The sequence below is a fragment of the Taeniopygia guttata genome, chromosome 1A (assembly GCF_048771995.1).
Source record: "Taeniopygia guttata chromosome 1A, bTaeGut7.mat, whole genome shotgun sequence".
Taxonomy (NCBI): Eukaryota; Metazoa; Chordata; class Aves; order Passeriformes; family Estrildidae; genus Taeniopygia; species Taeniopygia guttata.
In genome coordinates, this window is record NC_133025.1 from 54,188,880 (window position 1) to 54,202,476 (window position 13,597).

Genomic DNA, 13,597 nt, shown 5'->3' on the forward strand with positions numbered 1-13,597 from the left:
TCTGGTTGTCCTGACCAAGATCAAGCTGGCATCTCTTCAAGACCATGCAGTGTGACTGTATTCCAAATAGGATTGGCTAGATGCAGTGAATGAAATACATGTAAAAAATGAATGTGTAGTACTACAACATATGTTATGATGTGAAGTAATGGATGAGGAGAGAGGGTGTATCAGGCAGCTGGATTACAGCTGGATTTGTGGAGGACTTCACCCACACAACAAGGATGCCTCCAGGAAACCAGTGACACAGCAAAAGTATATACTGCATCCAGTTCTGAAATGCTGTCCAGGAACCAGCAGATGCCACAGCAGTATAATGGGCAGTGCATTGTATTTATATGTGTGTGCAAACATGTTCTGTGGCATATACACATATTTTATACACACGTGTATATATATATATTTCTGTATGTAATTACACCTCCCAAACTATTCAGTAGGGTTGATGGGGAAAGAATTCAGGTCTGAATGTCCTCACCCAGTGCAGGGTGGAGGGTCTGGTACAGCTGGGATTTCTGGGCAATGGAGATAAAGTGCAAAATGAGATTATGGAGAGCAGACACCGCATGTTCTTGGAGTGACCTCTGTTTAGAGCAGAAGATATTGATGGTAACACAAAGTATAATTTTTGTATTGTTTGATTAGGTAACCCCTATCCATACACCTGAGTGACATTTCTCCAGATGGAACCAGTGTTTATCTGAGAAGGAGGGATGCTTTAGGTAAGGACTGCGTTGGATAAGGTGTTTACACTTCCACCATGGGCCAAAGCTGCCTTCTGATAAACTCCCTGCAGGAATGACTTGTAGTGCCAAAGTTCCCCAGCATGGAAGTGAAGCATATTTGTGTTTTTAAGGTGAACTGTTGCATGCGACTAACGAGCACAGGAGCGTTCAGCCCCATCCGTACCTGCACTCTTCTTCGGCTCCCTGCGCATGCGCTTCAGCCGCTTCAGCATCCCCCTCAGGTCGGTGATGCCGTACTGGAAAGCAATCTTCTCGTACTCGCTGGGATTCGCGTTCTTCAGGAGATCCCACACGTCCACCTCAGGCTCTTCCTCTTGCTGCTTCACCTCCCTGACATTAGCAAAATAAAATTATGGGAGAAGAGGTAGTGAGGTTTTATCACACTGTAAAAAATAGGTGAAGCTGAATCTATGGTGAGGCTAGAAATGTTTTGACCAAAATTTGAAGGCTACCATCATATTTTTTTCTATTTCACTCAGTATGAGCGGAGTAGCTCAGAATGGCATTCATGCCTTACTTTACAATTCTTCAAGGCAGAATTTGAATGCAAGTTTTAATTTGTCCTTTTCTTATACAATCAGTTATAAGAATTTTTATATTGCTTCAATGTTTCAAAAAAAATACAGTTTGAAAATGTAATAGTATACAGGCTAATCCCACTTAAATCAGTTTAATCTGCTGTAACTTCAATGGAATTAATCACAATTTATGATGGCACAACTGAGCCTAATCTGTAAATTTCAAAATTATGTAAAAATATTTTCAAACCGTGAGTCCCTGTAACTGCTACTGGGGATGACTGGTGACAGGACATTGAAATTCAGGGGAATTTGTGTCTGTTTATAGTTACACCAGTGTTTCTCAGCATTACTTAAAGTAGTTATATGAATAGGAACTGGAGATTTCCACACTGACTTGGACTTGAAGGATGGATCTGTTCGCTTCCATGTGTATCTCAGTCTTAAGAGCAGGAAATACGTTCAGAGGCCTGTGTGAGGAATCACCTTTACACAAAAATTTCAATACTGTATTTACTATCTGCAACTCCAGGCTAAGACAACCAATAAAGATAAGCATAATTATTTTCTCAATGATAGCCACTAAATGATAGAACAATGAAAGCAACCTAAAAAAAATCTTTTTTTTCAGATTGACAATATCAGTACTTTTGAGAACAGAGCAAGAAAATAAACTTTTGAGAAAAAAAAAACAACAAGTTTTGCAGAGAGGCACTGTTAGAACTGAGATTTATGGAGTCAAAGAGAGGATTTTCTTTGACATATACAGAAATAGCACTAAAGATCCCTGAGATGGTTGGATGAGGAACTATGGAAACCACTTTGCTCTTTAGTCTGTGAAGTTTATTAATTTTCATAATATGTCTGTAATTTTAAAAAGGAAGAGAGGTTCTCTCTGAGTAGTCTTTCAAAAACAGTAATTCTGAGACAGCAATGTAAATTAGACAATCTCAGGTATGTAATTTTATAATTTGTTCCTTTTATCCATGTTCATGCTTTTCTGAGGGTGACTGTACAGCGAATGCTACCATTTCAGTGAGATTCCTTCTGCATGGGGGCAGGTGGAGACCAGCCAGCCCTCAAACACTTGTAAAACCTGAGCCACATCTGGGGCAGCACTGTCCTCTCCCAGGCAGTGTCTGCCCATGCCAAGGAGCTGTGCACTCTGTGGGAATCCAAATACAGCTCCCCTTTAAATCAGGCAGTGGTTGAGAATGAGGATCCTGACTTTCAACCAGACTGAAAGACTCAATTTCAGGCTCATTTTCCTCTTGCATAACTGGAGAATGAATTTTGATGCTTAGAGTAAGCCAACTTTGTTCTGAGACCTCAGTAGTTTGAGCTGAGACCAGAGGCCAAACAGAGCATGGTATTTCCTAAGCAGACTGACCTCTGACCTTGCCATGAAATCACTTTCAGATCTCTTTCCTAAATATGTGCATTTTGTTGCAAGATGTATTTAAAAACAAAACAAAACAAAAAAACCAACAAAACAAAAAAAAAAAAAAACCACCAACCCAAAAATGACAAAACAAGGACCTAAATGTTTGAGTGGTTTTTAGCTCTTGTGCCTTTTGGAATGTTATGCTGCTACTGACCCACTGCATTGACAAAGCGGCGTATCCAGTCATGGTGTGGCTTACTGAGAAAAGACTTAATACATCTGCCTGCCAACCAGCAGAAAATTAGAAAATAGACAGTATATTGACTGTATGCATTTAGGTTTGTTTGTTTGTTTTTTTTTAAAAAAAAACATGTTTCAAATAGTATGAACCAAAAGGGAAAAGTTCTAGGTCTTTCCTTGGTCATACAACGATAAAAAAAAGAGAAAGAATGCAATTCCAACATTACCTGTTGTAAAGATTGAAATAAAGCCATGGATTTGTCTTTGTTATAATGGATGTTAATATCCACACACATGGATATTAATATCCACACTGTGGCTTAATTAAGAATTTCATTCAATTAAGCTCAGAAATATGAGGTTGCATTTCAGGGCCTGAAGCAAGGTGAACCAATTTGACCAAAGTCAAATAATGGTGTCTAAAAATGAAATATTTGCTTTATCCATTAAACATACAACAGGTATTCCATGTTTATAAGGCTGTACAGTATTTATCTTACAAATCTTAAGAGTTAAATGTTAGTAAAGTGATAATGTCTCATAAATCACATTTATCTTTCCACAAAAACACCAAGAACTCTCACATGCATCTCTCATGCTACTACTGAAACACCAGGTGGTCATGAGAACTGGCATGGCAAGTTTGATTAGTAGGATGAAAAGACAAACTGAAGGTCCTAATTAGGGATGAGAAGTTTGAAAAACCAAAGACCTGGTGGATTGGAATTGGTCTGGGTAATTCTTTGTCTACTTTCAGCTTCAGCTTTTCCTGTGTGTTTTAGTTGCTTAAATGCTATCCTCACCCTCATAGCCAATGAGCCCTTTGTGACCATTTAATGTAATTAATACTACAGATTTTCCTCTTTCAGAGTAAGTGGTAGATGAGACAAAGGATGTAATTCCTTTTTCAGTTCCCTGTGATCAGCTGCTATTGATTTCAATGGCATATAGAATTTCTCTGCTTGATTTTAAAAGATGATGAATTAACTATCTTGTCTTAATCAAGTGAAAGACTAAAATGGGTTTAAGATCTGAGATAACCAGAGACATAACTATCATAACGCCAGATTTTCAAGGCAAATCAGAGAAACATGTACCCCAATTTTTTTCATCAAAACATTTGAGTTAAATAAAACATGACTGAGCATTTGTGTGTACATATTAAATAAAAAGCTACAAAGAATTATACCAATATCTATGACTTGAAAACATGATATATGATTTTTTTTTTTTAATATCAGTATACTTATAAAATCAAGTGAGGATGTATCCACAGAAATAAATTTAACCTTTGCAGTTTTCTTACTGTTGCGCCAGACTCAATTTTCTGTACTGCTCATCCCTGTGTAGGAAATTTCCCCCCCTGCCTTCCATGCAAACACAAAAGTAGCAAGTGAACTAAATATTATTGGCCTCTTTAGGCTGAGGTTCACTTTTCCCAGTGCACTCTAATCTGAGGTTTATTTTCTGCATACTTAGAGGTAAGATTAACAGAACATTTGCATATTATGCTATGAGAATAAAAACAGTTAGAAGCATTCAAAAGTTGAAAGGTCACGAAATTCTTAAGGAGTTATTAATGCTGCCCCTGACTGTTTCTGTGTGTGAACCTAATGGTTTGCAATCCACACCTGCTCACTGCATCACTTGGCTCTCACCTACGTTTCAGGAGACCACTAAAGTCAAGTTCTCCTGCATCCTCTTGTCCTTCACCACTGTTATTAACAGAAAAAGATCAAATCTTTGTTTAATACAGGAAGACTTAGACAACACTCATTGCAAATGCTCTACACTTTTCATACATTCAACACTGTGCAGAAACACAAATAATTGTATAAAATCAACACAAACTTGTATGCTTTTTCACACAGATTATGTTTCTGTAGGCATTTGTGAAAAATAACACAAAGGTTTGTATTGTTCCTTCTTATACTTTGATGGCAAATTTTTGTAACTGAGTACATAAATTTGCCAAGGTTTGTGTTAGATTTAAGTAACACAAACAAATTGCAGCTAGTCAACACAACCAGCTTTGTTTTTCCGTTTCTGTAGTGTACAAAACAAAGGGCTTGTGCTGATCTCTTGCTGTGAATACAAAACAAAGATTTGCATGGCTGGGTGATGCTTTTAACAATGCATGGCTCTGTCAAATACTGATTGAAAAGTACTTAACCTTAAAGATTTTACCTTTCTCTAAATGAAGGGAGAAAACAGTTATAAAAAAGAATAAAACAGTGCATTGTCCATTTTTGCAGATAAAACCACAGTCCTATCAAGGTGCATTTCTTTCTATGATGTGATCTTTAGCAGAATTACCTTATCATAGAGCACATACAGACAAAAGAAGTGTCCTAAATATTTGTAAAAAGGGAAAAATAGTGCAAATCTTAACTGAAATGAAGCCAATGTTTAATCAAGATTTTTCATGCAAGATATTACTTAGAAAACCAGAAAATACTGAGACATCTTTATCTACTCAGGCAGAGTATTTACTGCATTTTTTAAAATGTGCTGAAGAAAGAAATGCACCCCGAATGTAATATGTTTTGTATTTAGCTTTGAATTAAAGCCCCCTAAATAAAAGCAGTTATCTCTGAATTACAGATTTACTTGTAAATTAACAAACTGCATTCATTATCTGTTTGTAAAGCATTTTCATTCTATGTATTTTTAATATATTTCATCTCAAAAAGATGACACCTATACTGGTTAGAACTGCTACTTTATCAGAAAGTAACAAATCTTAAGATACAATGCTTTATCTTACATTCTCTGTACTATACTATTTATTGTTTTTCCTTACTGATGGTATTTACTGTTTACTATAACATAACAAAGCCAGATCCTGTCTTCTTGAAATCAGTGTGAATTTTCTCTCTACTTTTAATTTGTGCAGACTGGGACCAGGAACTTTCATATTGTGGCTGACAGCTTTCAGGAAACATGCAGTAGAATACTTTAGTGAATGAAAATAAATTTTTAAAAACCTCCAAAGAAGCATATATTTAATTGACTTAAATAATCAATCTTCCTTTAAATTGATGACACTTGTAATTTCACACTAGGGTTACTTAACATCATACGTACTATCTATGTGTTGTAACTATTTCATTCTAACCACCACCAATTACTCTAAATCCCAGTTCTTTAATCTATATTTAAAAAAACAATTTTATAAAGTACTTGATACAATTGTCTGACACAAGTTCTGTGCATGCTAATAATGTCCATTACTGAGGAGCTGGATAGGATGACTGAGGTTACCTTCTTTTGAAAGCAGATCTGATGTCAATGGATGGAGCAGCTTGGGAAGATTCTATGAAATAACGGCAACACAGGAATTAAAAACATAATTTGAATCATTTATGTACTCAATGTGATTTGGAATATGAAATTTGTTCAGTTTCCTGCTGAATGACCAGCATTTGTGCTTCCCCTTTGGCATTTGGTATCTGCAAAGATGCTCAGTGCTAAGTGTACCATTTCTCTGAAGTTCTTTCTGCAGTTCTGCATAGGAGATCTGTTTCTCTGATGTTTCTCTCCATTCCCCTGCCTGCCTTATTCACAGGCTCTGGCCTTTTTGTCTTCTCACTTCCTATGCATTCTTCCCTGCTCTCTCAGTAGGCTCAGCATCAGAAGAAGGAGACAGAGTCAGTCACCTCTACAGCTACAGACTCACATTAATTGTCAGGGCAAGGAGGAATCCCCCTTGTGTGAATTACCCCTTTTGGACAGCCTGGATCAGATTAAATGATTCTGATCCACAGACAGTGAATCGATAGAGCCAGGCTGGCCCCCATCTTGATGACCTCTAAGCACACACACAAAGCCCTGGGTTTTGTGTGCCAGAGCCTGATTTGAGTTCAATACTGATTTTACCTGCCAGCTTTTCCAGTTTTTGGATAAATGTCTCACATGGTATCTATTCCAGTGTTTATTTAGACAATAAATTACATATGCAAGAAAATTCTCTGAGCTCTATGCTAAAAACATTCACTTTAAGTATTATTTCATTTAAAGGGTCTGAACAAAATGAAGTGTCATTTCACATTAAAAAAAAAAAAAAAAAGAAAGAAAAAATATAAATCTTTACGGATACAAATGGAACCTTACCAGTGACTTCAAGGTCAAAAGAGCAGCTATCAAATTTGTCCTTGTAAGACACTTCACAGCGATAGTTCCCTGCATAGTTTTCCTTAGCTTTGATGATCTGCATCTCAAATGTATGAATCTAAAAAATCAAGCATAGTCATTTGTTAATGTGGGGAATACATTTGCACAAAGCAGAAAAACATGAGTCTTTCAGACATGCACCAGAAGCAAGGAACATCTCAAATAATGGGCTCTGAAAAGAAACTGGAACCCAGAAATCAGGAAATTTTGATTTCCCCACCGTTACTTATGCTGAGCTGGGAGAGCAGAAAATCTGCTTCCGCAGAGGGTCAGAGACCACCACTGAAATCTGTATGAGGAAGCCAGGGTTAGACTCTGCTGCTCTTGACCTTCTACCTGTTGTCTTAAACTGATCCTTAAGCTCTCTTTGCAGCTTCGCCCCCATAAGAAGGAAAAGTGAAGACACACCTTAGTGTGACGCTCGAAGGACTCCTTCAGCTGCAGGTGCTTCCCCGCTTTACTGGCCAGATCCATCCATTTTCCTTTAAACCACTTAACATTTGGCTTTCGGAGGAGATCTTTGGCTTCTACTTTGGCTATAAATGTAATATTCCCACCTTTCAGAAAGAGAAAAGAATAATGCAGCTGTTGAGGAGCATGTGGTTGATCAGTTGCATCTCTACAAGTTCCTTTTACTTCTGCTCCATTCAGCTGCCATGTGTTCTACCACAAAATTAAGAGTCAGATGGAGTCACACAGACTGTGAAAGTACTGCAGTGGTACAGAGGTTAGTGATTTTGGGTCTGGAAGCTTTCTGCTTGATATCTTGAGCTTGATCTGCCTGATCTTCTTGATATATCCATAACAGTACAGCCAACAGTATCAAAATAACCAGCTTTCTCCCCCAGAAACTGTAAATCTTAAAATTATGCTCAGTAAATTATTAGATTTTGAGCTTGTCTTGAATTAAACAATTGATGTTTGCTTCTCTGAGTACAGTGCTTTTGCCTTCAGAGTGGAGTTCGCATCCAGCTAAAACCAGAGCCAGTACTTGCAGCTGAGGGCAGAACCTGAGTGCCACAGCATCTGCACACTCCATTCCCAGCTCAGCCTCTGTCTCTGGGAGTGGCTCTTGGTTTTGTTCCTAGGCACTTACCAACACTCACTGTCCCGCTCTGAGGTTTCTCGACGAATAAAGTGGATCTTTGGGAGTCATCACGTTTTTCTGACTCTTCTGGAGCTCCTTCTCCAAGAGACCATACTGAGATGCAGAGAGAGGGGGAAATATCAATAATCTGAGGGTGTTTTTCTCCCTCCAAAGTACACTTACCTGAGCTTCCTAAACTCTCTAGCCTTAGAACCTTTCTCTTCAGATGTCCTGAAAGACATGTGAGCTTTTGTTCACACTGACATCCATTGCTTGGCTGTCACACTGTGTGCAGTTCCTGCAAGAACACTACCTCTGTGGTGACAAAAAATGAAACTAGGGAGGAAGAGAGGGGAACCTGATCAGCCAGGATGGGCACTGAGCAACTTGAAGGGCACTAGCATTCAACCATGAGTGCTTTACAGAGGCGATGCACAAAATCAGCTCTTTGTTTTTCAGAAGAGATGGAGGCTCTGAAAACACAAACAGCTAGAAGCACAAAAGTCCCTACATCTGATGCACAGTTTCAGTGGATCTCAACCCAAACCAAGTCCATTGTACAAGCCGGTTCATCCTTTATGTCTGCAAACTAGGGCAGGAATGAAGCTCACTTGTGGACTTTCTTCTTTTCTGCCATGACAAAAGTAGAGAATTTGGGGATCTTTCAATACCAAGTCCTGCCATGGGAATTTTATGAGCTAAAAGTAGTTTGTCAGATGGAAATGATTGTGAAATATGTTCAGACACAGCAGCTTCTCTTCTGGAAACTGGGACTTTGGAAGTGAAAAGGAACAAGAGTACTGAGAGAAGCAGCAAATGAGTGTTCCTCCCAGAGCAGAGCGCTGTACCAGGACAGCTGTGTGTTTCTGGTCTCTCTGTTTATCTGGACAGCCCTGGCTTTGTGCTATGCCATTACATCTTGTGTAAAACCATGGTCAAAACTGATTCCTAGCAGAAAGTACAAGGAGAGAAAGGTATTGAATGCCTCTCTGTTTTCTGCTCACTTTCTGCAGAGAGGCAAAGCTCATATCTCATATTCCAATCTGAAGTTCAAATGCCACATCTCCGTTTTTTGAGGAGTTATTGCCAGTACAGAGGGGAAACTAATTAAAGTTAGAGGTCAGAATAGTCTTTCTGATATGTAGTGATTACTGCTGTGGGAACCTTTTCAACTCATGAAAATTTCTACCACCCACAAATGTGACACAGCTCATGGCAACCATGGGAAAATTCAAACAAATTTGTTTTGTTATCCTAAAGCCTATTATGAATTTTTAAAAGGTATCAAAATGCTAAGTAGCTTTGCTACAAAGTCCTAGAGTTTCAGTCAATTGTGGGTGGTGTGCTTAGCACCTCTGTATACGCTTGCTTGTACAATATTTCTCACAGGTAAAGACATTCACATATATACACACACATATGTACACATATATACACACATACATGAAATGATTTAGACAGACACAAATGAATGCAAATATATATAGATACATATCTATATATACTCTCCATAATCTAAATGTTTAGATTATACCTCTAACATGGCATTATATGGAAACAACATGAGAATAAGTGAAGGTTATTGGTGGGAAGAGAATGAAGTGATGATAGCACAGGATCTGGCCACGTGCAGCAACAAACCTAACATGCCATGGGGTGAAATGGAAAAAGGATATTAATAAATGGAAAAAAGCTTACACAGAGTCGTTAATTTGGTACCACATAAAGGAAGACCACCTCTAGATATTAACACTTTCCTATTTATTAAACAAAGAGAACGGGAGGTGCGTTTGACACGGGCTGGCATATGCGGCTATGCCAGGTCCATAACCATGGTTGAAGTACCAGCTGCTCATTTTGTTCCAGAGGCTGCAAATCCTGAAACCACGAGAGTGGGTGCAGTGTGCATTACCTGCCAGGGTAGGAAGAAAGAGGTTATGATGATTTTGCTAAGTTTTCCCCACCGTCCTTTGAGGTGTGAGAAGAAGCCATTCTCCTACAGTCTTCTGGGACCTGTGTGTGGGATTGGGGTGAGACTGAATGTAGAAATGGAATTCCTGTAGGCTGAGGAGGAATGGAACAGCTATGTATCTATCTATACAGAAACAGATATAGATAGATAGGTATGTATGTATGTGTCAAATACATGTCCTGTTCTGCGCAGCACAGCCATCTCTCGCTCCTAGTTTAGCTGTTAGAAACCTATTTGCCCTGGTACTTTGATAATTCAACAGCTATAGTTTGTTGCTGTCTAAACAACGAAAATAAAGTATTATCTTTGAAAGATAAAGTCTAAACAGTATTTTTATTATGTAATTTTGGGAGTGTTTTGTCGTGTTTCTCAGGAGGTCTCACCTGAATCTTTTCTTTCCGCTGGTTTAGACATCCCATCTGAAAGGGAAGAGCAATTTAGATGACACCAGCTCAGAGATCACAGCTTAACTGATCTCAGATCACTGGGATTTTAAGAACATTGATTCTTCATATAGGAGGATTATACTAAATATATGGGACCATATCCTTGAGAAAGTACTTGAATAACAGATAAAAGTGAGCAGCTAAGAAAAACCCCCAGAAATCTTCCCCACTTTTCTCTAGAAAAACCTAAATTAGTTTAATTCTGTTGAAGAGTTTCTTTAGAAAGGTTACATGAGGCTGATGTTTTTTCTATGACTTGTGTAGTTCCAGGCAACAGGGGAATTTTCATTCCTCAGTATTTGTCTGAGGGACAGTATTTTGATTATTCAAACAGTATACTTATTTATAAGTACTGAAGAGCTCAAGACAGGACTGGGAAGGGACTTAGCTGATATAAGGGTCTTGTACCTCTGAACAGAGATTAATAAAATATAGGGCACTGTAACAATTTTTCTAAGTCATATCTTTTGAGTTCATTCTGCTGGTTTAGACTCTTTCTTCATTAATATTCAAGAGAAAAATACATACATACATACACACTCAAAGCATTATCACAGTCCTAACCTGCTGGTGGAGTACTAACTGAGGTGTCATCTTCATCTGTGAAAAGAAATACAAATGAAAAAGCACATGAAGAAACTGAAAGCACAGGCAATCATCTGCTATAAAACAACTACATGAAAATGTAAAACCTGCAAAAGAAAGGAAAATAAATTGCAATATTCAGGAGCATTCACAATGGAAGATTCAAACTGATGAGGAAAGCTTTGCATAATTCAGTAGCTGAAATGGTAAACCTTGATGTTTCAAGCAAGTAAAAAACAAAATGAGATGTGGACTGTGATCTATGATTAAATCATGAGTTTATATGAGAGCTGCAGAGTGATTCTGTTTGTTAGAGATGTAATCCACAGTAATTACAATAAGAAAGCCACAATGAAATGAAGGAGAATCACATATCTAACCTGAGGAAGATGTCATTTCTCTGATGACCACGTCTGCAATTAAAATGTGCACCACATATGCATTCAGCATTATTAAATCAAGATATGAAAAAGTTAAAACTAGTCCCTTCTATTTCTACTTTGTAATTTCTATACTATAATATTAATTTAAAATGCAAGGAATACAAAACTCAGTTTTCCCTCATGCTAACAGGAGAATAATTTTAAATAAGGAAAGAACTATTATCACCATGCTGGATTTTCCTTTTGATCACACTAAAAGTTGACTTCCATGAGGTATTAAATTGCTACAAACAATTATTACTCAGGTATTTAAAAATGTTTAATCATATAGACTATGTTGAGGCTTATATTCATAAAAATCAAAAGCCTGAGAAAAACATGAAACTGGCATTAAATAGAAATACAGTAATCATGATTAAGAATAAGGTAAAGACCATCTTTGCAAGAGTCTCTTTGAATTTTAAATGTTGACTAGAAACATCAAAGATCAGCTTTGATAAAAATAAGCAAAAAGGTCTTAATGTCTTAAAAGGCTAATGGTAAAAAAGTAAGAAAATAACCAAGATATCATTTGAAAGATAAAAATAAACTAGATATATTTAGGATTTTATATATAGGTTATATGAGGATAACATGTTTTTATACAGGATCAGAAAATAACTCGTAAAACACTTCAAAATGGAGAACAAAGTTAAACAAAAACAACATTGGAAAAATATTAACCCACATCTTTAAAGATAGTAGTTTTGGGGGCTGGATTTTTTTATCTCTTGTATTTGTGTTTCCATAATGAAATTTTAAATCTGAAGTTATCCTTTGATTTTGACCGATTTTGACCTTAAAGTTATAATTTATCTATATTTTTTCGAGGATAAATGTCATAACTCTGACAAAAGCACATATGAAATAACGTTGCATTTTCATAAACACTGGCAAATTGAATATTTGGGTTTGCTTAAACACTGAATGCTAATTAAAAGTCTGTTAATAGAATTTGTCTACTTCACCATAACATTTTACTCATTCCTTTTTAATGATTCATCAAACTTTGTTTTAAAGATCCCTTGGGAGGGGAATGAGTTGTAAAAGGTCTGCCTACACAAGAAGGATTAATGTGTTATCTTGCAGATATCTTTTCTTATTGATAGAAAAAAAAAAAGAGTAATGGAAGGGTTCTCATGAGACCTGCATCATCCAATGCCATAAGCAGCTGTTGAGAATGCTGATTTTCAGTAAAAGCACAGTAATGATTAAGTCCTGTCAGCTGTTTTAACATACTGCATTAGCAACTAAATGGATGCAAGGCTATGTGCTTCCACTGCAAATATTTCTCCATATTTCATGAAAGCATTAAGTGTACTTTCAGCTCTTTTTGTCAATGATGTCACCATTGTGATTGATGATGGCTCAAAGATCCATTTGACTGAAAAAAATAATTAAGACCAGCATAAAACATCTGATGTGATGAATCGTACATGATGATGTATAATAATCGAATTACGAAAGGACCACTCAGATTTCTCTTTCATTTAATCATTTGAAAAGCTAAAAACCCAAAAAGAAGTTATTCGTTTTGCAGGAGGATTGCTGGGGTTTCCCCAGGGTAATCTCTCATTTTACAAACAAAATGTTAACATCAAAGACAAAGGAAACAAACAAACATGTCAGAAGCATAAGGATGAAAGCCCAGCTGAAGATTTTAGAAATGGAAAGAGTATGAAAAGAGTACATGCTGGAGGGATTGTTTTGATAAATGGGTAATTATCAATCCATCACTCCTTCTATCTCAGGCTTCTAGGACAGAATTGTTCAGCAGATATACCCAATTCAGTTTCTGTATGAATGATTGTTTATACTAAAATAAGGTCTGTTTGAAGATAACAAAAATAGCAAAATATTCTCAGTAAAATTATGATCATTAATTCACTACCCTTATCTTTTGCAAGTAAACTTTTAATGAAATATATTTTTCAATCTGTTGCATGACAAGAGTTTGGTATGGGGAAATCAATTGATTAATTTGACAGTAGGCTTATAAGATGCATTACTCCATAGAAATCTTT

The 13,597-nt window shown here is 37.0% G+C and overlaps 1 protein-coding gene across 10 annotated transcripts in view; it reads right to left on the minus strand.

The window, feature by feature from the left end:
- MYBPC1 (myosin binding protein C1) overlaps positions 1-13,597 on the minus strand; it is a 69,623-nt gene that overhangs the window by 29,157 nt on the left and 26,869 nt on the right. For 7 of the 10 annotated variants that reach the window (XM_072923480.1, XM_072923481.1, XM_072923485.1 and 4 more), the window contains exons 4-12: positions 11,532-11,564; positions 11,131-11,166; positions 10,504-10,539; positions 8,158-8,262; positions 7,470-7,618; positions 7,002-7,119; positions 6,153-6,204; positions 4,547-4,603; positions 910-1,076 (exon numbers count right to left, since the gene is read on the minus strand). In XM_072923480.1, the coding sequence (XP_072779581.1) occupies positions 910-1,076; positions 4,547-4,603; positions 6,153-6,204; positions 7,002-7,119; positions 7,470-7,618; positions 8,158-8,262; positions 10,504-10,539; positions 11,131-11,166; positions 11,532-11,564 (753 nt within the window). The remainder of the gene's footprint in view (positions 1-909; positions 1,077-4,546; positions 4,604-6,152; positions 6,205-7,001; positions 7,120-7,469; positions 7,619-8,157; positions 8,263-10,503; positions 10,540-11,130; positions 11,167-11,531; positions 11,565-13,597) is intronic. The other 3 variants (XM_072923482.1, XM_072923483.1, XM_072923487.1) reach the window with 2 other exon arrangements.